This window comes from Kryptolebias marmoratus, linkage group LG13 (assembly GCF_001649575.2).
Source record: "Kryptolebias marmoratus isolate JLee-2015 linkage group LG13, ASM164957v2, whole genome shotgun sequence".
Taxonomy (NCBI): domain Eukaryota; kingdom Metazoa; phylum Chordata; class Actinopteri; order Cyprinodontiformes; family Rivulidae; genus Kryptolebias; species Kryptolebias marmoratus.
In genome coordinates this window covers 19,593,015-19,617,812 of record NC_051442.1, presented here as the reverse complement: position 1 = coordinate 19,617,812, position 24,798 = coordinate 19,593,015, and the positions used below count along the sequence as shown (strand labels likewise).

The following is a 24,798-nucleotide window of genomic DNA, read 5'->3' as shown; positions in this document are numbered from 1 at the left end:
GGGACACCATACAAAGGATGAGATCCGCTCCTTTTCCAACCCCTGCCGAATTGGATGCCTATGCTAAGAAGGTCGCCAACAACCCCCTCACCATCAAGATCTTCCCCAATAGCGTCAAGGTCCCCCAGAGAAACCACGTGCGCCGAACGGTCAACGGCCTGGATACGTCAGGCCAGCGCTACAGCCCTTACCCCCCCTCTCAGGCCAGTGCCAAGACAGGACTCCTCGCCATCGTCAAGGTGCCCACAGTCAAAGGTATCCTAAAAGATTTTGATGGTAGCCGGGCTCGCTTGCACTCTGAAGTCATTATGAACCCTCCTACCAGACCCTATCAAGTGGCTTCAACCAGCACTTTAAACCACCACCCACCTTTGCCCAACCTGCCCCAGCCCCCGCAGAGCGTGCCCCTTCAACCACAGGACCTGCCTCAGACTTTACACCTGCCCCTCCCTCAGCAGCAGAGTCTCAGACACCCGCCCCCTTTGGCCCAGCACCCTCAGGGCCCGCCCAGACTCCAGACTTTGTCTCAGCACCCAGGTCTCAGCCACCCGCAGGGGCCCCCCACTGTCCTGCTTCAGCAGCAGCCGCCGCCGCCGCTCGGCCTGCAGGGAGGCAGAAAGCTGCCGGACGGCGAAGCTCCACCCAACGTTACCGTCTCTACCTCAACCATTCCACTCTCCATGGCTGCCGGGCTGCACCAGGGCCGGCAGCCTGACCTGAGCACCATCGTGCATCAGCTCAACCAGTTCTGCCAAGCTCGGGTCCAAGGCGCAGGGGCCACCTCCATGTGCGAGGGCCAGATCGCCAACCCCAGCCCCATCAGTCGCAACCTACTTATCAGCGCGTGCTCCAGGGTGTCCATGCACAGTAACCCTGCTACTCCCGGCTTCCCGCCACGCAACTGCATCATCTGCCCTCAAGAAAAAGCCACAGCCCCGATGGGGGCCCACCCCCCACTCAGTACGACTGCTGTGAACCACTTGCCTTCTAACCACACAGATCCGAAGCAGCAGCAGCACCTGCAGCAGCATCTTCATCCACAACAGAATCAACAGCTCCACCATAACACGCAGCAGAAGATGCGCTCCTGGAGTCACCATCAGCTGGTTCATGCTCCCTACATTCAGAACGGTGGGACACACCTCTGCAAGCAGCCTTCCAGAGACCCATCCTTCAGTTTTAAAGGCATGGGCTACCCTGCAGAGGTGTGCATGGGTCAGTCGTACTCACTAAAGCCTCCTGTGGAGAGGCCCACCCCTTCCCCTCCGGTCAACAGCAGCATGCCTGGTCCCATGGCCCACTACACTAATGGTCACTACTTTCAGTCCCACATTTGGAGCAGCAGCATCCTACCCACACCCAACAGTGACAGCTCCGGGTCTCAGGACGTAGCCATGTCATTCCACGCGGCGGGCCCAGGAGGATGTACCACACTGGAATGTGGGCTCCCCGGGGCTCCCCATTACAGGCTCGGAACAAGCTCCTCCTCATCCTCTTGTGGCCAAACTAATCTGATGCAAACGGCGGATTACATGGGTGGGGACTTCCAGACGCCCTACTTCCGTGATCAGAATCTCGGGTTGATGGCTAAGATGCACAGGCCTCCTCTGAGCAGGGTAGGTCCAGAGGTTGGAGACGGCAGAACCGCTCTCATCCAGCACCCAGGGTACAGATAAGCTATGGCCTTGTCTCCTCAACTGTTATCATCGCCCTTTGTTTAGTCTTAAGAAAGGAAACTCAATGGATAAACCTAAAGGACATCAAGTATTAAAGAGGGTAAAATAATATATTTAATGCAGAACCGTAGTTTGTTTTTTGTTTGTTTTGTTTTATCTTGCAAGTGATCAATTGCTACTTTTGGTTTTGCGGATGAGTGCTTTTACCTGTCTCTATAGGTAACTTGTTTAATTGAAAGTGTGTGTGTGTGTGTGTGCGGGTACACATCTGTACTGATCCCTGCTTCTTCCTCAGTCATTCTTTCTATTTCTGTGCCTGGATCTCAACAGATCCTGTTATTTCTACTTTAGATCTGTAAGTAAAGGGTTTTTTTTTTTGGTTTTTTTGCATGTAAAACAAAACAAAAAAAGAGGTAAAACCTATTCCTCCCAGAACCTCAGCTGATGATTGGGCTTTTTTTATTTATTTATTTTTTATTTCACAGGATAATATCAGGAATTTTGGGCTACGACTGGTTTTAATCGACTTCATTTTGATGGTAAAGCTTGGATTAAATACAATCACTAACGCCATCAGACAGGGGCTATAGAAGCTTACAGTATGCACATGTAAACTGAGGTTTTCTTCTAATTTAATGTACACGTTTGTTTGTATAATAGGACTATTGAAGATTCGTTCCTCTCAGTTTGTAAAGGAAGCATGTAATCAGGTTGTTTGTATATTGTAAAATACTAACGGGGGACAGTTATGTCCAAAAGATCTGTTCTGCTTTTAATGCTGCAATGAATTCAGGTATTAAAAAATTTTTAAAAAAAAAGTCATTTTTGCCATCGCCACATTTGGCAACAAGATTGTGAAACGCTAAGGACCGAAACTAACGAAGAAAGATCGAGTCTCCTTCCTTCTTAAAATGACAGATTAAAACAAACACACACCAGGATGAAGTTGTGCCATGGTCGCTCTGTTTTTTGTGTCAAACACAAACGTCGTTACTTGAATGTTGAGATTTCCTTTCGTTCCGCAGGCATCGCAGGCGATCGGGCGGCTCTGTGAACGAAGGGATGACGCGCGCTTTAGCAGCGGGGTGTAGAGTCTAAAGCCGAGCCGGAGCTTTAATCCCGAGTCGATCCACGCGTAGTTGCTACTGATTCTGATTCTGGTGTGAAGTCTGCTTGAAAAAGACCAAATTGATCACTTGCAAGATCACCTGGAGGTCTCAGTTTAAAGTGAAACAGCAAATGCATTGTTTATTTTCTTGTACACTGGCTTACCTACTAGACTACTGTAACTTTTAATGATTGTGTGTGACAATGCCCGCTGACGTGGGCACAGGTAAAACTGAGTGTGCGTGCGTGCGTGGGTGTGTGTGTGTTGGTGTGTGTGTGTATAATAACACAACGACACCTATGTTTTGTTCACCAAACTCCCTAACAGCCCTTAAAAAGCCTTAAGTGTTTGGTCCTTGGACTTTCCTTTGACAATGAGCATGGTTTTAATAAAGAAAAAAACCCAAATAACGAAACGTAAGATGGTGAGGATATACAGAAAACAGCAATTCTTGATTTTTGTTTTATTTCTTTTATTTATTTTTTTTTGTCTTTTTAATTTTGATGAAGTTTTGTTTCACCGAGCGCAATTCCTTAGAGATCCCTTCTAGAGGGGGAAAAAGAAAGAAGAGTAATAATTTGTAATTATATATTTTTAGCAATGTGTAGTTACTGAGCTGTAACTCCCCCTTTTTTTCCAGTTTCAAAGCTTCAGTTTGCAGTTGTGACTATTTATGATACTTGATTTGCTCGTTATTTAAATTTCATTTTCCTTTTTTTTTTTTTGTTTCTTGTACTATTGCTGTGAAGACAAAAGAAAAATAAAAAAAGGAGGAAGGTTCACGGGCCTTCCTTTTTGTGTCATTCTGTACGACAGGTAAGAGGCAAGAGCGTGAGAGTTGTGCTACTCTTTTGTAATATTGTAATAATAAAATAAAGTTCTAATTTATGCTTTGAACTGGCTTGGTGAAATCTTGTGGCGTTTTTTTTTTTTTTTTCCACGAAAGGCCCTCTGCGCCGACTGCTCTTCTTTCGTGCCCTTTATCCAGGCCCGCCTCGGCCTCGAAGCGAGAGGAAGCCGAGCAGACGATGCAAGCTGTGAAATCTGCAGGACCTTGTGGCTGCAGTGGCTTCAGCTCGTCTGGCTGTGATGAAAATGAGACTTGTATAAAGGGCACGCAGCAGGAGAGCAGGATCAGCACCTTTTGTGATCGGTATTACTCCGCTCGCTGGGTTTTTAAGCCACGCCGGAGGTGTGCATGCAGCTCACACGCAGAAACGGCCCGTTTCAGATAAAAGGATTTCATCTGAAGTTGGTTGTTTCACTTGGGTTTTAAGCTACACTTGTTACGGAATTCATGAAGTCTGTTTAACACAATTATTTCATTCAAATACACTAAAAAAACAACAGTGTTTTTCTCATCCCCTCAATATTTCCTTTTAGGATGATTTTTCAATAAAGCAGGCTATCTAGTCAGGAAATCTGTGTTAATATATTGATTGTCTTCTTGTTCATCTCCCAGCTGAGCAGCCATGGTGAAACTCCTTTAGACGTACAGGGGCCTCATCTCTGTGGAGTCAGGCGTCTCCCTCCTCCTACTGCTGTCCTTGAACAAGACTCTCAGGCTCCTCCCTGTGGATAAAAGAGGGAAACGTTACAAATCAGACGGCCTTACTGTCTCGTCTTCACGGGGAAAAATCACTTGATGGATGTCTCTGCACCTCTGTTTTTCCTCTTGGGAGAGGCTTCCGAATCGGACTGCAGGTGCCCGTCGCAGTAGCCCGGGTCCTCGCTGATATTGGTCAGGTTGGTGTTCCATTTGTTCCAGTTGACTTCCTCGACTCTGGGAAAACAAGAGCGCACACGCCTCAGCGACTGTCCGCTGAGTGACGCATCAGTCAGCTGTCAGAGGAGGGATGAGTGCTGACCCCGCTCACACAGCTGCATCTCATCGCTAATCCTGCAGGGCTAACCCCCCCCCGTCTCCGCTCTCCAAAGTGAGGTTTTGTTGTTCCCAAAGGAGATAAACTTTGTAAGATCCAACACAGATCCAACAACATGCTGCTCAGATGAGAACCATATCAATGAAGCATCTCAGAACATCTTCCTTATCATCATAAAACCTGAAACAAAACCTGCAGACTGCAGCCCTTACTGAAGCACGTGCAGATATAGTTCATCCAATGCAACTAGGTGAGACCAGAACATAAACCCACTGTGTACCAAAAACAACAAATAATCACGCTTTCATTATAATCTGCGTCAGAGTAGAGCACACTTGGTGGGCTTTACTGTATTTTTGCCACAGAACAAGAAACCAACCAATGTACCAAAATCTTTTTTCTTTCAGAGTAAAGAAAAACTTCAGCTAAATTGATCAATTGGAGCATTAAATCAATGATTACTTTCCCAATAAAGTAGTTTTTGCATCTCTGCACCAAATATTAATTTCATTTCTATTTATTGTTTATAAAGTATTCAATAAATTAAAAGACCTAGTATTCCTTGCCAACTTTCATGGCAGAGTTTTAATTTAAGATGGCCACCACGGTCACATTTGACGACGTGTGTTAATGCTCAAAGTATGTGTCGAGAATGACTCTCAGCTACTACCACATCAAATTTCAGCTCAATATCTGAGAAACTGACTGAGTTGGAGCCATTTTTGTACAGGGTAATGTTGGTTAGTTATGCCAGCCACCTTAAATAAGGGTGACTCCAGAATTTATTCAGTTGTCGACGTACATGATTAATGTCAAAGTTTCATTCAAACTGGTCCAGTCTTTCATGAGATATTTTGCTAACAGACAAACATGGTTGACCCCAACAGTTTAAACAAAAGATTTAGCACAACATGCAGTGCTTGGAGTCTATGTTGAGGATGACTCTCTGCTACTACCGCATCAAATCTTTGCTCAATATTGTTGAAAGTGGCTGTTTGCAGCCATTTGTGTTTCATGAGGTAAGTTGGCTGTGGCGGCCATGTTAAAAAGGGTTGGACTTGAATCGGTTGTAGATGTAGTCATTGATCTTTTTCTGAAAGTTTCATTAAAACCCATCCAGTGGTCCTTCATATATTTTGTACAGTAAATAAATTAGGAAAAAAAATTATTTGTTCAGTACTTTAAAAAGAAACTATTTACAGCGAATAAACAGTATCTGAAAGTCATGTCTTTAAGAAACAAGAAAAGTTTCCTGCAAAAACCAGATACAGCACTCAGAGACATATCCTTCATTTGATAATCCCTGATAAGTTTTCAGCTAATAGCTCCTATGAATCATGTTGTTGGGGCTGAAATATTGTTTTATGTGTTAAATTCTGTTATCTTTGATATTGTTTCATAGATTCAACCAAAGAAATGGGAACAAATGGTCTGTGACAGACTGCTGTTTGTGCCAAAGATACTAGCTAGTAGGTCATTAGCTAGCTAGCACCTTTAGCTTAGTTGCTAGCTAAAAAATAAATAAAATAAAAGCACAGGTCCTTTAGCTAAGTTCTCTGTTACGTGTTGGCAGGATATTTATCAGTTCCCTGAGTTAAGAGCCTTTTTATGCCTGAATGATTCATGGGTGAAAGAGGCTTAATAAAAAGCAAAACAAAACAAACAAACTGTTTCTGTAGCCTCTGAAAAGGGTCAGGTACAGGTGCTGAAAATGAGTGAAAAAGCAGCTAAAGTCCAAAGGAAAATTTCAGAAAGTCTGAAGAGCTAATAATCAAAACCACTGTAAAATATTACAAGAATGTCTGGCTGTCTTGGAAGCAAAATTTGAAAAAAATGAGAGAAATGAGTGGTACTCAGGATCCCTCTAGTGGTACTCCGGTGAAAGTTTAGTTTCAACTATTTAGAAGTTAATTAGCTGTCATAAAGGTGAGCAGCTCGAACTTATTGTGAGCTTGGCTCTAACCGGAAGCTACCTGTGATTAAAGTGAACAGAACATTTTAAGAACACCACGTAGAACCTCGACAGTGAGCCGGCGCGTTCCTTTAACAGCACCACTGGAGGTTCTATAAGACCTGCCAGTGACAAACGGTGCTAAACATTTGTATTTAGTTGTTGGACAGAAGATTTGGCCAGGTTTTTTTACATAAAGTCCCACATGACATAAATAAATCTGTACTACTGTCGCATAATGTCTGTCATTATTATTGACTTTAAAACGCTAATTGTTATAAAAGGTTTAAGAATCACTGGTTGAGACAGTCTATATGCAAATTTAGGAAGATAATAACAGACTACTTTCATTTGTTTATTAAATAAAGTTAAATATGAATTAGACATTAAAGATTAGAAAAGAAAAAAAAATCATTTGATTGAACCTGAATGCTAAAACTCATATTAACTAAAACTTTTAGCACATAAATAAAAGTTTATGGTCTTATTAATTTTTGCAAGGCCACTATAAAAAATGGTGACATTGGAGGAAAGGTTAAAGTCTTCGTTTTTTTTTTTTGTAATATTTGGAAACCTACAATTGTTTTATTTTCCATAAGAACCAGGTCTGTTATTTATTACAATTGCTCCCTTTAACTTTTATCACCTCCGTCAGCTTAATTATACCCTCAGGTTTCTCAGTTGGCTTTTATCAGATCTCATTTTTGTTGTGCATCCTCCCATGAGATGTGAAGCTTTTGTTGCATTATCTTTAGGACCATGATTTTGAAATTTCTGTATTTGTAGAATAATTTGCCTTGTTTTGTTAAAAGTTGTTTATTGCACACACTTAAGACCAACATCACACAGAACCTGTCGCCCGATGTTGTAACCAGTGGGTATGTGAGAGAAGGTTCTGGTTGCCCAAGACAGACCACACCAAGGAAGAATGGTCATATTAGGCTCCAAGCTTTACAAAACCCCATGACTTCTGCCCCGGCCACCCAGACAGGTACTGAACTCTTTACAACACAACATGTGTCCTGTAGGCTGTTAGTAACACCACAGCAGAGATGGCTGGGTTTTGCCTTAACCAGTAGGCGTGGACTGAGCTCAGAATCTCAGATGTCGCCAGAGACGACCATTGTGCGTCTGTTAATGGTGACGCTGAAGAATTAGGACCGATCCTGCCAGTGTTTTGGAGAAAATACACCAGTGTTGCTCCTGGCATTAGAGCATAGGGAGCCTGAATCACTACAGTAGGTGACCTGAAGTTGGACCCTGATGGCACAGACCCTATGTCAGTGACATCTTGCACCCATGTGTCTTGCCCCTCCTGAGAGAGCACTCTGATGCAGTCTTTCAACAGGGCAACGCCCTGTCCACGTACAGCACGTACGTGTTCATGAGCTGCCTGAGTCACGTTGAGGTTCTTTCGTGATCTGTCAGTTCTTTCCCCAAACATGCGCAGCATCAGCTCAGATATCAACCCGGACCCAGTGCCGATCTGCGGGATCCTGAGGGACTGTTGCAACAGTTGCGGGTCGACAGGATCTAAAGCCTGCATGACTGTCAGCTTTGGATGTAGTCTATAAATAAAACTTTGGTATTATCTGACTGAATTTAAAAAAAAAAAAAAAAGCGAACCTGAAACACCGTCGGCGGTCAGCTCCCAGAAGAGTGTTGAGATTTTTCTCCACCCCACAGCGAAACACCTTCTTCAGACAGCAGGGCAACCTCTTCTCCATGTCCAGGATGGTGACAGCCCTCTGGGAACAACCACATCAGCCGATCAAACCCACACTCCCTTCGACGCACGCCAGCGCGGCCACGGGTCTCTCACCTGCAGCTTCCAGATGCTGGTGCTCTCCTCGGTGATCTTGTCAACGGTGCGGTTCATGAGGGCAATAAGCATGTTGAGCAGCAGGATGTAGGTGAGGATGATGTAGCCGATGAGCAGAATGTAGAAGACCTCTCCGTACTGGTAGTCCTGGGCGAACTCCATGTCGCCCATGCCTATGGTGAACTTGAAGAGCTCCAGGACGGTGTAAGAGATGTTTTTGTAGGTGGGTTTGACACAGTCCACACCAGGTGAAACGGTGGCAAAATAAAATCTGGACTTTGGTGTCGTTACATTCACCACGGGAGGCTCTATGAGCAGCGATACCATCGCTGTAACAGGAGAAAGAAACTAGTTCAAACACAGTTTGTGGTAAAACAATCGCATTTGACAAATTTGAGCAAATATTTTCACACATTATAAATTATAAACTTAGCATTCTTTAAAGGAATCCATAGCACCCACTGCCTTTTATGCCTTAACATTAAACTAAGATCATCTAATGCTGAGAAATGACAGCATTAGAACCATTTTGGTTAAATCTTGAAGATTACAGTAAGTATGATATTACAAGATCTGCGTACTGTGTGAGTATGTTTTGTGAACAACTCTCAGCTACTGCCACATCAAATTTGATCTCAATATCTGCAGATTTGACAAAGTTATTGCCATTTTTGTGTCGGTTAGCTGTGGCAGCTATGTTTAATCAGGCTGACCCCAAAAGTTAATCAGTGCATGTCCAATGATTACATTCTTTTTTTTTTTAAACTTTATTTTTATCATTTTTTTTTTACATTTTTTTTTTTTTTTTACATACATGTTTGGAACAGTCAGATCCCCCCTTAACATAAATCGCAGAGCATTCAATGTGACAAGTGCAGTCATGTAATATTCGACAAAAAGCAGTAATTACATCTATTAACAGTTGTTATCAATCGTCATTGAATTTTCCATTTCTTCCAATATTTGTTGTATTTGTGAGTAGCAAGTCTTAATGAGAAAGTCAGTCTCTCCATTGTGTGGATTTCCTCGACTATTTCCCTCCAGTCCGAATTCGATGGCGGTTCCACGTCCATCCACCTGCGGGTTATAGCTTTCCTTGCTCCTGCTAACAGTACCAATAGTAGATATCTGTCCGACTTCCCCAGTGTCTGGGGTAGGTCACCCAGGAAAGCCACAGCAAAATCATATCTCAAATTCAGGCCCATTTTAGCATTGATTTCCCCTATCACCTCCAACCAGAAGGGTGTGATCTTTGTACATTCCCAGAAGATATGAAAATGTCCTGCAGACTCATTCCCACAGTTCCTCCAACATTTTGCCTTTTTAGTATCGTTACAGTGTTTACTTTTAATGTTCGGTGTAATAAAAAAACGTACCATACATTTCCATGTAAATTCCTTCCATAGACCTGAACTTGATGTATGAGTCACAGAATTACATATATTTAACCAAGCATCATCAGTTATTTTTATTTTGGCATCTTTTTCCCATTTTACCTTGATATATGTTGTGTCACATTTTCTTCCCATTTGTAGGCATGAATATAGTTTGGCTATTGTTTTTTTGGGGGGGTCTTCCATTACTCGCGTCTAATAGGATTTTAAGTATACCTGTCTCGTCCTCCTCCAAAATTTTTATACTCTTATTGTAATAGTGTCTCAGTTGGAGGTACCTATAAAAGTCAGATTTTTCCAGGTTGTATTTATTTTGAAGTTGTATAAAACTTTTTAATTCGTTATTATTTGTAATCTTCCAGTAACTTGTTATGCCCTTTTGTGCCCATTGCATAAATCTTTTATCCATTCTTGTCGGGAGAAAATCTCTATCATAAGCTGGCCATCTCAAAATACGAGTGTTTCTTTCAATTTTTACTTGTTTTGATATTTTATGCCATATGTCCAACGGTACTTTTATCCATAACGGTATTAGGTCAGAATCTATATGTTTTTTAATGAGGTAATGATCACCGAGCGAGGATTGTAAAGGTGTGTCACTGTAAGACAGATCTATCTCTTTCCATTTAGTTTCACATGTTGGATCACACCAGCCAACTATCACTCTCATCTGTGCTGCTCTGTAATAGTCCTCTAGGTGTGGTAGCGCCCATCCACCCCTTTCTTTTGGCAGTTGTAATGTCTGGAATTTTACTCTGGGTTTTTGTTTTGCCCAGATAAAATTTGAGATTATTCTATCCCAGTTGCGGAATTGTTCGTCTGGTATTTTTATAGGCAGCGCCTGAAAAAGATAAAGAAGCCTTGGTAAAAGGTTCATTTTTATTATATCTATTCGATTATATAGATTCATGGTTAATAACGACCAACGTTGCAAATCCGCCCTAATCTCTTCTATCAATGGGGTGTAATTGTATTCAAAAAGGTCAGATAACTCTGCGGGAATATTAACTCCCAGATATTTTATAAGTTTATTGTCCCAATTAAATCTGGACATTTTCTGAATTCTTGGTGATGGTTGATAATTAAATGAGAGAGTTTGTGTCTTCTTCAGGTTTAATTTATACCCAGAGTAAGTGCCGAATGTTTTAAGTAAGGATAAAAGATTATGTAGGCTGATTTCCGGCTCAGTTAGCGTTACGAGGATATCATCAGCGTAAAGGCATATCTTGTGTTCTGTGCCTTTAATAGTTACACCCATAATGTTCTTGTGTTCTCTGATGGCCTGCGCTAGAGGCTCAATAAAAAGCACAAACAATGTGGGGCTGAGAGGGCAGCCTTGGCGGCAGCCCCTTCCTAGTTGTATTCTATCTGTTAAGTCCCCATTGATCTTAATCCTGGCAGAGGGGGATTCATACAGAGACCGAAAACAACCTATAATTTGATTATTAAAACCAAATCTTTCCAAAACTAAATAAAGATAGTTCCAACACACTGAGTCGAACGCCTTTTCTGCATCCAAACTGATGGCTATTGATTCTGTGCTTTTCATTCGGTCTATGAGGTGGAGAGCTCGTCTCACGTTGTCATGTGTTTGTCTGTTATGAACAAAACCAGTCTGATCTGTGTCTGTAATTTCTGGGATTATAAATTCCAGCCTTTTCGCCATTATTGTTGCGAATATCCTGTAGTCAATGTTTAAAACTGATATTGGTCTATATGAATCGCCCTCTGTTTTATCTTTTCCCGGCTTAGGAATCACTGAGATCACTGCCCTTCTCCAAGATGGTGGTGTTTCCCCTCCAGAGAGTACATGATTAAAGCAATCCCCAAGCAGTGGGGTGAATAATTTCCGGAAGTGTTTGTACCACTCTGCTGGGTAGCCGTCCTCACCTGCCATCTTATTCCCTTTCATTTTTGAGATTGCTTTATTAATCTCCTCCTCAGTTATTTGTTGTGTTAGCCTATTATTTTGATCTATTCCTATTGATGGTAAATCCAGTGAGGTAAGAAATGCCCTCACTGACGGTGGGTCTACTGTGTGAGGTTGGGTATATAATTGAGTATAGTATAGTTCAAAAGCTTTTTTTATGTCTTTTAGAGAATGGTATATTTTTTTATCTGTTGGATTTTTAATTTTCTGTATAAATCTATCAATTTGTTGTTTACGTATTCTCCAGGCAAGTAATTTCTTTGATTTGGGTCCGTTTTCATAGTAATTCTGTTTAATGAGTCTAGTTTTTTTCTCTATCTGGTCTTCATATAAACGGTTTAGAGTTTGTCTTGTTTCTTTTATTTTGAGTAGGGTGTGATCATTGTTATTTTCCATATGTTGTATTTCTAGAGATTTTAATTTTATAGTGAGGTCTTTTAAACGTTTCTCTTTTTCTTTTTTTTTATAGGCGGACCACATAATTAGTTTCCCTCTCAGAACAGTTTTTGCCGCGTCCCATAGAATACAGGGAGAAATGTCCTTTGTATTATTGTGGTCCATATAGTTTTTGAATTCTTTTCTTACGAAACTGTCAAATTTAGTGTCATTTAATAAGTTAATGTTGAACCTCCACATCGTTTCCCTGCGATCACTATCCAGGTGGAGTGTCAAATACACCCCTGCATGATCAGATATATCTCTCACCCCTATGTTCCAATGATTACATTCTGAAAGTTTCATTAAAATTCATCCAGTGGTTCATGAGATAATTTGCTAACAGACAGACAGTGTCGACTCTAACAGTCAATACCAGGGTCTTAAACAAAGATCTTGTGCGATCAGTTAGCGTTCAGAATCTAAGTTGGAGATGACTCTCAGCTACTACTCAGCTACTACCACACCAAATTTTGGGGTAGATCAGGGTCAAACATGGCAGTGGGCAAGAAATATTAATACCTGCTGAGAATCCAAAGAGGAAGACGATGTAGACAAAAAGAAAGTGCAGGATGTCACTGAGGATCATCTGCAAAAAAAAAAAAAAAAAAATTCAACAAACAAACAGAAGACACACGGCCTCAGATCAGTCTTCTCTGTGATTTCAACAGTGGAGTTCAAAGGTCGGCTACCTTCTGGATCATGACGCTGTAGATGCCCATGTGTTTGTAACCCCTGGAGAAGTAGAGGATGTTCACCCAGCTGAGAGCCAGACACACCACCAGGAAGCCGAGGTACTCCTCCCGCCCCCCCAGAAACAGCCCGGCTGAGACCAGGAACAGGAAGCCCTGCACAAAACTAGCAGCAGCGGGGGATTCTGAGTCAGGTTAGTTCGAGAGAGATAATCCTACCTTCAAACAAGGAGATTTTCAAAAGCGTCTGAACGTATCAAGGTCTCTAATGTTATAATAAAGATCATAAAATCTAATGAAAGGTTGTAACTTTGACTTAATACCAAATGTTTCAAGAGATCACACAATGCAGTCTGAAATAATTCAGCTTCTTTTCTTTTATTTATATTTTACAGTATATTGCCATTTAATTCCTAATTTGTAATTGCATACACAGAAGTGTAAATGCTGAGTCAGCGTTTACACTTCTGTTTTCCCTCTGTATAGTTTCTTCCGCTGGGTTTGTGGACTGTAAGTGTTTCAGTATACTTTCAGCCATTCAAGTATCAGAACGGCCGGCTCCTTCAGGACATTAGGGTTTGTTTTGATTTCTCCAACTTTTGTACTTTTTGAAATGTTTGACCTTATTTACACATTTTTCTCATTAAAATACAAAAAAATTATTCATGTCCTTCAAAAACTGTTCTCTTTGAAAGCTTCTTCAGCGTACAGTATTTGCTTTTATTTGTGTCTCCCTGTGCTTCCTTACTTTTAAGTCTCTTAATGAGTCTTTTTGGTCTTTTTGTGTCTCCTTATGCAGTTTTTTTTTTTGTCTCTTTTAAATCTTCTTATGCTTTCTCTGCATTTTTGTCTTTTCCTGCTTCCTTTTTGTCTCCATATGCGCCCTTTTTTGTCTTCCATCCATCCATTGTCTGCCCCTTGTTCCAGAGTCAGGTCACGGGGGCAGTAAATTCAGCAGGGAGGATCTCTTTCCCCAGCCACCTCTTCAAGCTCTTCCAAGAGGATTCCAAGGCGGTCCCAGGCCAGCCGAGAGACATAGTCTTTCCATTGTGTCCTGGGACTCCTCCTAGTTGTACACCCTCGGAGGTATCCAGGGGGCATCCTTACCAGATGCCCAACCGCGCCAACTGGCTCCTCTTAATGTGGATGAGGAGCGGCTCTACTCTGAGTCCCTCCCGGATAACCAAACTTCTCACCCTATCTCTAAGAGAGAGCCCAGCTACCCTGTAAAGGAAACTCATTTTGACCGCCTGTATCTCATTCTTTCAGTCACTACCCAAAGTTCATGACAAAAGGTGAGGGTAGGAACGTGGACCGACCGGTAAACAGAGAGTTTTGTCTTGCAGTTCAGCTCCCTCTTCACCACAACGGACTGGTACAGAGTATCATCAACTGTGGAAGTCGCACCTGTCAAGATTTGGGTACTTTGAGTTATTTTTTGGTACTTTTTTGTGTTAGGTTTTTTTATTATGTCATGCTTATAGGATCTGTCATTCTGTTTCCTTCATGGGTTCTGTGTGGAGCTAAGTTATTTGTTTTCATTATTGTGTTCAGTTTTGTTCCCTGTGCTGTCTGCCACCTTCTCCCTGAGTCAGTACTTCTCCTTGTCAGTCTGCCGCACCCATCTTCTCCTGTTCCTGATTTACAATTAGTCACCTGGGTCCAATTCTTCATCAGCCCCAGCCTATGTATTGTCTTTTTGCTTTCCATTGAAGCTGATCCATTGTAGGTTTCTGCACCACAAGTTGAGTTTATTGTTGTTTTGCTGCCACGTCAGCCTTTTTGTCCCATTCAATAAACCAGTTTTTGTTTTGTTGAGGATGAGTCTGCGTTCTGGGTTCATTTCCCTCCACCCTGATAGCACGGCTCTGCCTGACGTTGTTCCTTAATTCGTGACCAAGACCCCGACATATTTAAACTCCTCCACTTAAGGAAGTGCCTCACTCCCAACCTGGAAAGAGCAGTCCACTTTTTTTGTTTTTGTCTCCTTATTCTTCCTTTTTGTCTCTTTTTGTGCATTCGCTCAGTTTTTTTTGGTTCATCCCTCTACTCCTTGTGTCTCTTCTCTTTAAATATTTTAACTAATACTGAAAGTTTAACTATTATTCAACTTACTTTTGTCTTTTTCATCAAATTTCATCGAACCCATTCAGCCATCAGCGTTCACACTGCAGTTTCACAGAAAATGCTGTTTTTTTCTAGTTTATATTTTAAATCTTTGCTTTTTCAAAAAGTAAACATAAACTAATATACTCTAATTAATGTTGTATCTTCTGTTCAGCGGAGAGCAACAATGAAAAACCTTAAAGCGTCTTTGGAGTGTCAGTCTGCTAGACAGGTTAACAACAAATTGGACCATGTTTGGAAAAAAAAATACAAAAACTTTAATACTTACAAGAGAATCTCATAATATCCATCAACCAGCAGTGTCTTCAGCTTTGGCCGTTTCTTTATCATCTCGACAAGCTATGGATTTAAACACGTTTTAATGAATTACATCATTGCAGCAACATTCAACAAGTGTTGATGTGAACATCTGGGTTAACATTTGCCAACATACCCCAATGAGAAAGAAATATAAGTTTGCTATAGTTGTCAGCAGCTGGCCTGAAAGATACAAGTAATCTATGATGTTGTTCTCTATGGGAAACGGCACCTGTGGACACACAGAGAAGGACATCCGGACGAGTCTGTCTCAGACACAGATCTGTCAATCAGTGTGTGGAAACCAGCTTACCTTCTTGCTTTTCTTATTGTAGGCTACAACAGTGAAGATGATCAGGTACAGAATGTAAACCAGGAAGTTGAAGAGAAACAGTCGACCTGCGAACCTCTTCCACTTGTCCTCCAGCAGTCGGCTCAGCAGCTCCGTCTCCAGCATCTCGTGCCGGTTCTGAGAGGAGATGCAGGTTTAGGTTTGAGTTGAAGGCAGATGCTTCAGCTGCTCCAACCGGACTCATAAAGATCATGAAACTCACGGGAATGTCCCTGCCGTAGACCAGGATCTCCAGGACAGAATTGTCCTCGTACGTGTCCACTGAGGCCAGGTCGTACAGCGAGCAGTGGACGGGTCCGTACACCCACTCGGTGAATTTACGGGACAGATGTTTGGTGTCTCTCTCCTGGAATTCCCTTTTCAGGAGGTGTGAAAAAAGCTGCAGAAAAAGATGAACGAAAAACTGCATCATACAGTCTCTATGAGGATTGTAAAACTGAAATGGATTCTAACAGATTCTACTGAAACCCAACTCTCTTGGCTGTAAGAGGTTCTGCAGCATATTATTGTAGTTTACTCTTGCAGTACTTTTCATTTATCTTACCCCAATTTTGCCAGTCTTTGCAGCCAGTTTGAGGGGAGTCAGTCCTTCGTTGTTCTCGATGTCAACCAGCTTTAGCTTGGGGTGAAGTCTGTTGGTGATCCTGAGGATTTGGTCGTAAATGGCAGCTATGAACTCTGTGTTTCCCTTTGATTTTGATTTATCCGCCACCACCACCAAGGCGTGCAGCACCGTGTTGCCCTGAGAGTCCGTCATCTTAGCCTTTGCTTGCTGGAACTCGTTCACCATCAGGTACTCCACGATGTCCGGCTGGTTTGTGCAGGCTGCCAGGGACAGGGGCAGCTCACCTGGAGACAAACTGGATGGTATCAGGAACTTTGGGACTTGCCTAGCAGATTTATGCTTTACTGTAGTCCTCTGAAGGTTCTGAACACTTGGTGGTGACATTTTGGTTTACCGTTGATAAACGAGCCCTGGCCTGGAGGTGGCTGACAGAATTGGTCAGATTCAGGCGAGTTATTTTGGTTCATTTGGCAACATATGGATCAGCAACAAACTATACATGGAAACAGGATTATAAGCGTGATCGAGACCTGGTTTAGTTTCAGAACATGGACTTGAGGCACTGTGGGGCTGTTCAGATATGCCGTTTGTAACCCGTTTTGGGTTATACGCAAGTGGTCAGCTCCGATTGAGTGAATTCCCATCCAGCGATTAATATATATCCCAAAATGTTTTTGGGCTCGTATGTCATTTACTCGCTCCGTATGCAGATACACACAGCAATGTCATGTAGTGAGCTGTCAGATGTGACAGAGCAGGTTTGCTGAAGTTTCTGCAAAAATTACAATACATTCAGAGACCTATTTTTATTATTTTAACAGTTTCAGAGCCACTTGTGTCACATTTTTGTTATCTCTCAATATGCTCAATTACCTAATTCTGTGTCAGAGCAAAGACGGAAGATTTTAATCCATAAAACTCTATGGAGCACCGTGTTTAATTAGGTGAATATAACTCTGCTTAGACTGTTGTTCTCTGATTGACACAGCTCATTATACTATTATAATGACCACAGTGGGTCCTGCCAGCTCTAAAACAATCAGAACAAACATTAAACTACAGAGAGACTTACCCCCAGTGCCTTCAGCGTACTGTAATCTACTTTGATTTTGAAAAACCAGACAAAAGAAACATTTATTTTTGATTAACAGTTCAATAAAACTTTTAGTTGAAAAGATGCCAAAACAAAACAAGCCAAAAATCTGTAGGCAGTTTTCAGAATATAAAGGGTTGAAAAATTTCCAGAGATATATCACCCTAAATCTTGTCAGTATAAAAACACTGGCAAAAAAAACAACAAAATAGATATAGTCTGTGGATCCATTGCTAAAGAAACTGGTTATTGTGGTGAGAAAGAAAAAAAATATTAATCTTATATTTTAAATCTGATCTGTGTTATTACAGCCACTTCAGCTTGACGCAGCCTATATGTTTTAGTGGTGTTAATTGATGTGGTTCCAATAATCCACCACACCATGGGATTCCCGGCATGTTTTTGGCTTAAGTCTGCTGCTTGTGTTGGGTCACGTCAGTTCAGTAGAAGGTTCTACATCAAGGCTCAGGACGGATTGTGTTCAGACTATCACATGTATATGAATCAAAGGGGTTCAGACCACCAGTGTCGGTTCTAGCATGAATGACACCCTGGGGAAGCTGTTCTGTCTGCACCCCTTTACCCCACATCCTCAACCTTATTTCAACTGCAAACTGAATCCAATCTACAAGAAAAATGACCCAGTACAGCAGATTTTGTCAGTACAGCAGCAGACTAGCCTGAGCTCATTCATCCTTAATGGTGGGAAAAGACAGAATGCAGCTCAACTTTCACTTTGCTCCAATGAAACACTAAGAACTGATACAGCAGAGGAACCCTCAGTCCAAAACGGAGAAATAAAATAAAATACTACTTTTACTTAAAGTGAATGAGGTTGTTTGTTTGGGTAACTGGGGAGATGTTGTGTTCTTAGGTTTACACAATTAATGCATTTATGTTCTTAAGTCTTGTCACTAGAGGACACTGCTGTGACAATAAAAAAAATACATCTGTATATCCCTGCAGCTGCCAGTAATGTCAACTGACCTCATATAAATTGAGTCAAATAAAAGCTTGATGGATGAAATAAAGAATGTCATTCTAGATATGGGCTAAGTGTTCATTCCGACCTGAAAGAATTGAATTATACATTCAACAAATTAATTATTTTCTCTTGGGGGATTAAAAAGGTAATTTTCTCTTTCTGGAATATATATCCAATCTGACTGATAAAAGACAATTGATTTTATTTGATTCATCTGATATTCAGTAAATACATGGGGTCATCAACAGCCTTTTGACATGGTGAGAAGTTAATTCAGTCATTTGAATCAGGTGTAACGGTGCAACAAAACAAAACTTAAAGGACTGAAGTTTGACGTTCTTGTTTTAAGATATTATACATCTATGTCGCAAAGAGTGTAATCATTTCAGATGAAAATAAAAATTTAATCGTCTCCTTCAACTCTAAAGAATCCACCCTGGTATTAGACGATCTTTGAAGAACAATCCTCTATAAAAAACAGACATGGACTCACCAAAGTAGAAGTAAGGGCCGTTGTGTGGCTGGAAGAATTTGCCACAAGCTTTGGCGTGGACGTCTGCTCCTTTACTGACCAGCAGCTTCACGTAGCAGAGACTCCTCCTCTCGATGGCTATATGCAGAGCTGTCTGTCCTGTCAGGAGATGTCAGACTCTTTAATTGTGGAAGTGCTGACTCAGCAGTCAAATGTCCAAATGTTCAGCTCATTCAAGACATCCCAGGTATGACTTTTAGTTTTTGTAACTGTTTTACTTTTCAAAATATTTAACTTTATTTACAAAATCTTTCCCCAGAAAATAATTGATAGAGATTTCTAATTACCTCAGAAACATTGTTCTACTGTTTTTGTCTTCTTATGATACTTTTAACTTTTGTCAGGCCTTAGCTACTTTAGATAGCATTTTTTTTTACTTATACATAATGTTTTAATACTTCGTGTTAGTATTTTAGTACCTTTAGCATTTAGTTAACATTTTGGTATTTCTAGCTCACAACTGGCCTTTTGATACCATTTTCGGTAACATTTTGCTAGCCGTTAGCTACTTTCTAGCTTGCATTTTGCAACTTTTAGCTTTTAGATAGTATTTTGCTACTTTTAGCTTTAGACTAGTCTTTAGATACATTTATATTTTAGTTAGCATTTTGCTACTTTTAATGATATGAATGATGTGGTTAACAGTTTCAGCAGATATTTTGTGGATATTGGACCAAAGTTGGCAGAACAAATTTGTTATTGTGGAGTAGCGGATGAATGGAACAACCTTAATAATTAGAAATCCAAGCTTTATGTTTCTTTCAGCTGTGGATGAGAGAGAAATCATTGATATTGTCAATAAATGTAAAAATAAGGTGTCAACGGATTGTGATGGAATAGATATGACAACAGTTTAAAAGGTTGTGGAGGTAATTGTTCAACCAGTAACATATATCTGTAATTTGTCATTTAGAACAGGTACATTTTCAAAAACATGAAAATTGCCAAAGTAATCCCTTTATATAAAACTGGATTTAAATTTAATTACAAAAGTTTTATATATATATATATATATATATATATATATATATATATATATATATATATGTATGTCTGATTGTGTATGTATGCACATCTATGCAATGATTCATACTAGTGTCACTGTGATTTGTTTGATATAATGGCTGTGACATGTCTGAAATGAATCAATAAATTCAAATTTCAAATTCAAACTTTTAGCTAGCATTTTACTACTTTAAGCTAGTGTTTTATTACTTTAAGCTTTTAGCTCTTGCCTTTTGCTACTTTCAGTTGGTGTTTTCCTCGCTTTAGCTTTTAGCTGACATTTTTCTCCTTTTTGCTTTTTCAGCAAAGTTTTTCAGCCATTCAGCACTCAGCATTCATGCTGCATTTTTGCAGAAAATGCAGTTTCTCTACTTTTATCTTAATGTACTTTTTGTAAACAAAGAGAGACAATAATTTTATTACACACGTTGGTTGTCTTTGGAGATTTTAAAGCCTGTGAACAGTTAAATTTAAGCTCCTATATTCAGAGGAAAGTTGACCTTTATAGTAGCTGTTGGTAAATTCTGCGTTCACAAACTTCTTAATTTCTTCCAGCCTCTCTGAAACCGGCTTCTCTGAAACCAGTCTCTCTGAAACGCTGATGAGCACGTCTATGGTCTCGTTCTTGCCGTCCCGGAGGTGCAGCAGAGCTTTCATCAGGGCAGTTTTACCGTAGGACTGATCTGCGTGTGTAACGACACATTTTCAGGACGTTAGCGCACAGCTGGGGGTCGCTTCGTGTTGCATTGTGGGTGCTCGCAGACTTACACAAGGAGTCAGAGAGTTTCTTCATGTTCCGATGCAGGTAGTCGTACAGGCCGTCCAGTTTTCGGGCGTCCCCGCTGGCCACAGCTTCAAACAGTCGTTCAATGGTAAAAGCCGAGCTGTCTCTGCTCTGCTGTGGCTGTTCACCTTGAATCTCTCTGGAAACAAAACGTGTTACATTTGACAGGATTACTGCAGGTTTCTGTGGGGCAAACAGCTTCACGTTCTGTTTTCATGAACACCGCAAGTCCTGATGAGACACAGCAGCCCTAATGAGAGGTTAAATCAGTTTATCACTGCATGCAGAGGCTCACTTGTGGAAGTTGAGATTGAATCTGATTTGAGCTTTGGGTTTCTCCATTTCCTCCTGGTAATCGGTGTCCATGGGAGCCTTTGGGGCATTCTTTGCAGCTTTGTCCCGTAATTTCTCCTCCTCTGTCCTGTCGTCTGCCTCCAGGGTGAAGCCGAACATCTCTGCCTTGTCCATCTTCTCCTGCGCAGATCTGGAGCAAAGCAAAGCACAAGTGTTTGGAACAGTTTCTGGGTGTAGAGCAAACCTACGATGGAATGGCATTACATTTCCACATAAGGTTTTAATTTTGAAAAAACTAAAAGTACTCAAACGCCAATTATATCTTTTGAAGAGTGGGGAAGCTGACTGCCTGTGGGTTTGACTGGACCGCTCCAGGACATTTCCATTAGCCAGTTGTCCCTGAACCCTCTGGAGTGAAGCTTCAGTGGTGTGTTCAGGGTCATCGCCCTGCTGGGAGGCCAGCCTCCATCTCGGGCCCAAATCTACGGAAGGCTCCAAGAAGCTCCTCTCAAGGATTTCTCTGTCATTCATTTCATTCATTTCCCAGTCCCTGCTGATGACAAAAATGTCCCCACAGGACGATGCTGCCACCGCCATGCTTCACTGGTGTTTTCAGCAGTTCTTCAGAGAGGTCAGGTCTGTGTCAGGTATGGCGTTGGACTCAATAGCCTAAAAGTTTAATTTTGGTCCTGTCATGCCACAGCGCCTTCTTCCACATGCTCGGGGAGTCTCCACTTAGTCCAGTGGTCTCCAACCCTGGTCCTGGAGGGCCACCATCCTGCATGTTTTACTTGTTTCTCTGCTCTAACACACCTGATTTGAATCAATGGGTGATTAACAGGCTTCTGCAGAACATGAAGAGGTGATTTAACCACTGAATCAGGTGTGTTGGAGCAGAGAAATCATAAAACATGCAGGATGGTGGCCCTCCAGGACCTGGGTTGGACATCCCTGAATTCACATTTCGGCAAATTATAAACAGTTCTGTGTGGACAGTTCCTTAGTCTTCATGATGTCCCTTGCTCAGTGGTAGTCCTTACTTCTTAGAGGTATGGATGAACGACTCTTCAGTTTTATTGTTTTAGAAGAAGTTTTCTTTTTTTTCCCCCACCATGTAACTTTATTAATCTGGAGTGTTTTGTGACTGTCCAGTACTTACAATCAAAATGAAAAACCCGTTTAAATTTCAGGCAAAATAGAAAGAACACCAAAAGGAAGGGGGGGGGGGAAATACGTTCGTAACTCATTGTATGAATAGGAATTATTAATGTGATCATTAAGAAGGAGGATCGGTGTAGAGGATCACAACTGAGTCTATATTGATTTAAAAGCCTGAAAGCAGGAGGCGGCTCCAGGGAACAATGAAGAGCAGTTTTTTAGTTTTTTAGTTTTTAGCAGTAAGTTTGCCTCAGAGGCTCAAACTCGGTGGCCTTTAAGGACGCAGACATTTCTTCAAACATGTGATGTTTCCTTCCTCTGATGACTAACAAAGCGGTTTATTTAGAAGATTTCCATGGCAGCAGGGCACACAGTAACACAGTAAACAGCCTACCGCACAAAACTTTACTAAGTGACTGATCCCGGCTGTAAGAGGTTCACCCAAAACTTCATTCTGGGCACACTGAATCAGCCCGTGTGACTAATGTCACACCGGCGGCTTTTTGTTCTCCTTTTCAGTCCGAAAAATGGGAAATAAGCAACCCAGTAAAAAAAAATACACGAGAAGAGGAATTTACATTAAAAAAATAACAATGTAAGCAAGATTTATTTTAAACCTGTCTGGATTGTAAAATGGTTGAGCTGCACCACGTTTTTTTTTTTAAATAACAATGATAAGGCGTGCTTTTACTGACACAGGTTTTGCATGAACTCATTTGTGGTATAGGCTACCCTCTTTTGTGTGTGTGTGTGTGTGTGGGTGTGCATGTTTTGCAGCATGTTGGTACTTCCTGCTGTAGCCTATATTCACTGGATCTATTGATTGGCGGAGTGCAGTAACTTAAGACTATACCAGCCACAGACAAAATGATTTTCAGAGAAATGCACAGGAAATGGTCGGCAGTGAAGCTCTTTAAAAGAAAACAGCCCCTTCAAGTGATAATAAAAGCACAGTGACTTCATGAAGGTAGCAGATTGAAATAATAATAATAATCTAACTGGATGTCAGAATGTCTGACATGACCTTTATTATTTAAGATGATCTTAACCATTAAAACTGGTTTAAAATGTTTCATTTAACTCACCAGAAGCAAGCCTTCCTTCTTTAGATATTCCTCTCAAAAAGAAATAATAATGATAATAATAATTTGAAAAATCTGATTCCACAACAGAAGAGCAAGTGCGTCGTCCCCGCAGAGATCCGGGTGTGTTGATCTTAAAGCCCTGCCTCAGAAGATGCTCTCTTCACGTGACGCCAACGAAAAGCCGGACCGAGCACTGACCCGCCCCACATGAACGCATTAGTGCGGCCCTGAGTGCTCGCAGATAAGATGCTGCGCTGAGCCTCCCTGCTCAGAAGAACCCGGCGGATTTCAGACGTATGTGCTGCGCTGATAGCAGGCAGATCATCTGACATGAGGGCTGCAGCAAAGAGCTCACTAACCCTGAGCTAAAGCCTGCAGAGTTACACATTACTGAATAAAAAAACAAAAAATAACATCAGATGTCACTCACCGCCCTGTTTCTGAAACTGGATGTCTGAATTGTGCGGAAAATCCCTTGTTTTATCAGTCCATGAAGTTGCTGTAGATCTTCCTGAGCTTCCTATGCGCCTCTTTGCACTTTCATTTCAGTTTTCTGTCTAAATATATATCTGTGTGTGTGTGTGTTCTGGTCCTGTGACTGCATGTGGTTGCGCGCAACCTCATGCCTGTTCTCAAGACTGGTAAGGCACTTCCTTTTTGTCTCTCTCGGTTAAACGAGGCACACAAACATGAGCGACCCCGTTGGCGCAGAAGCCAGTGGTGCAAAACAAAATAGGTGGCTGTAGACAGGCGCTCAAAGTCCTGTCAGTGAAAACAGGCAGCCTGGTGCAGCTTCACCAAACTGTGTGTGTGTGACCGGCGAGCTGACGGTTGCCGCAGACAGGCAGGTTTACAGTCAATCAAATTATTAACATTTGAGGTCAAGTTGAGTCATTTCTTTGCGATAAGGTCTCCTCGGGCGTGCAGGTTGGGATGGTGAAAAGGATCTGGTCTTCATCAGGTTCTAAGATTATTCGAATCTGATCTCAGGTGTGCAAAGGCACGCGACACATTCCCCCCATGATGCAACAACTGGTTGTACATCCTTTCACAGCAGTAACTATCAGATGTGGTTTTCTGTCCGATTTTAATCAGTCTCTCAATAACATGCAAAGAATTTTTTTTGCCCACTCTTACAGCATCGTTTCAGCTCATTGAGGTTTGCAGACATTTGTTTCCGCTCGGCTCTCTTCATGTCCAACAGCAACATTTTATCAGGTTAAGGTTCTGGACTTTTAATTGGATCATTCCAACAATTTGATTCTTTTCTTTTTGAGCCGTTCTGTTGTAGATCAGCTGCTGTGTTTGGGATCATTGTTCTGTTTCATCATGACCCAGTTTGGTCCAAACTTCAGCTGTCAGACAGATGTCCTCATATTTGACTCCTTTTGTCTACAAAGGAGCTCATGATCGACTCAATGACTCCAAGGAGCCCAGATCATCATTCCTACACCACCGTGCTGACAGGTAGTATGAGGTGTTTGTGTTGATTTACTGTATTTGGTTTTCTCCAAACATGAAGCTGTGCGTTATGGGTAAACATCTCTGCTCTGGTCTCATCTATCCAAAGGACATTGCTCCAGAAGTTTTGTGTTTCATTCAGATGAATCTTTCCAAACCTCAGTCCTGC

The 24,798-nt window shown here is 41.6% G+C and overlaps 2 protein-coding genes across 3 annotated transcripts in view; one reads left to right on the top strand and one right to left on the bottom strand.

Moving 5' to 3' along the window:
• Positions 1 to 3,681, top strand: part of fam222ba (family with sequence similarity 222 member Ba) — a 40,663-nt gene extending 36,982 nt beyond the window's left edge. The window contains exon 3 of the mRNA XM_017412539.3: positions 1 to 3,681. Within this exon, the coding sequence (XP_017268028.1) occupies positions 1 to 1,676 (1,676 nt within the window). The 3' untranslated portion in view covers positions 1,677 to 3,681.
• trpv1 (transient receptor potential cation channel, subfamily V, member 1) lies at positions 3,497 to 23,766 on the bottom strand. Of its 2 annotated transcripts, none has more exons than XM_017412531.3 (16): positions 23,599 to 23,766; positions 20,927 to 21,115; positions 20,616 to 20,770; positions 20,348 to 20,530; positions 18,804 to 18,941; positions 16,212 to 16,516; positions 15,870 to 16,046; positions 15,629 to 15,784; positions 15,452 to 15,547; positions 15,287 to 15,357; positions 12,892 to 13,057; positions 12,722 to 12,788; positions 8,441 to 8,769; positions 8,245 to 8,366; positions 4,446 to 4,567; positions 3,497 to 4,356 (listed from the first exon to the last, which is right to left on the bottom strand). In XM_017412531.3, the coding sequence occupies exons 2-16, from the start codon at positions 21,097 to 21,099 to the stop codon at positions 4,271 to 4,273; spliced, it is 2,346 nt and encodes a 781-aa protein (XP_017268020.1). In that variant the 5' UTR covers positions 21,100 to 21,115; positions 23,599 to 23,766; the 3' UTR covers positions 3,497 to 4,270. The 2 variants fall into 2 exon arrangements, with proteins under 2 accessions (XP_017268020.1, XP_017268021.1); XM_017412532.3 differs by lacking the exon at positions 23,599 to 23,766 and adding an exon at positions 23,169 to 23,371.
• Positions 23,767 to 24,798: the final 1,032 nt, after the last annotated feature.

Excerpts from the sequence above, each read along its gene's own strand:
- trpv1 (XM_017412531.3), bottom strand. The coding sequence starts at position 21,099 with ATGGACAAGGCAGAGATGTTCGGCTTCACCCTGGAGGCAGACGACAGG. Across the intron at positions 16,047-16,211 it reads CAAAGACTGGCAAAATTGGG|CTTTTTTCACACCTCCTGAA; the intron begins GTAAGATAAATG and ends CTTTTTCTGCAG. Across the intron at positions 12,789-12,891 it reads ACAGCGTCATGATCCAGAAG|ATGATCCTCAGTGACATCCT; the intron begins GTAGCCGACCTT and ends TTTTTTTTGCAG.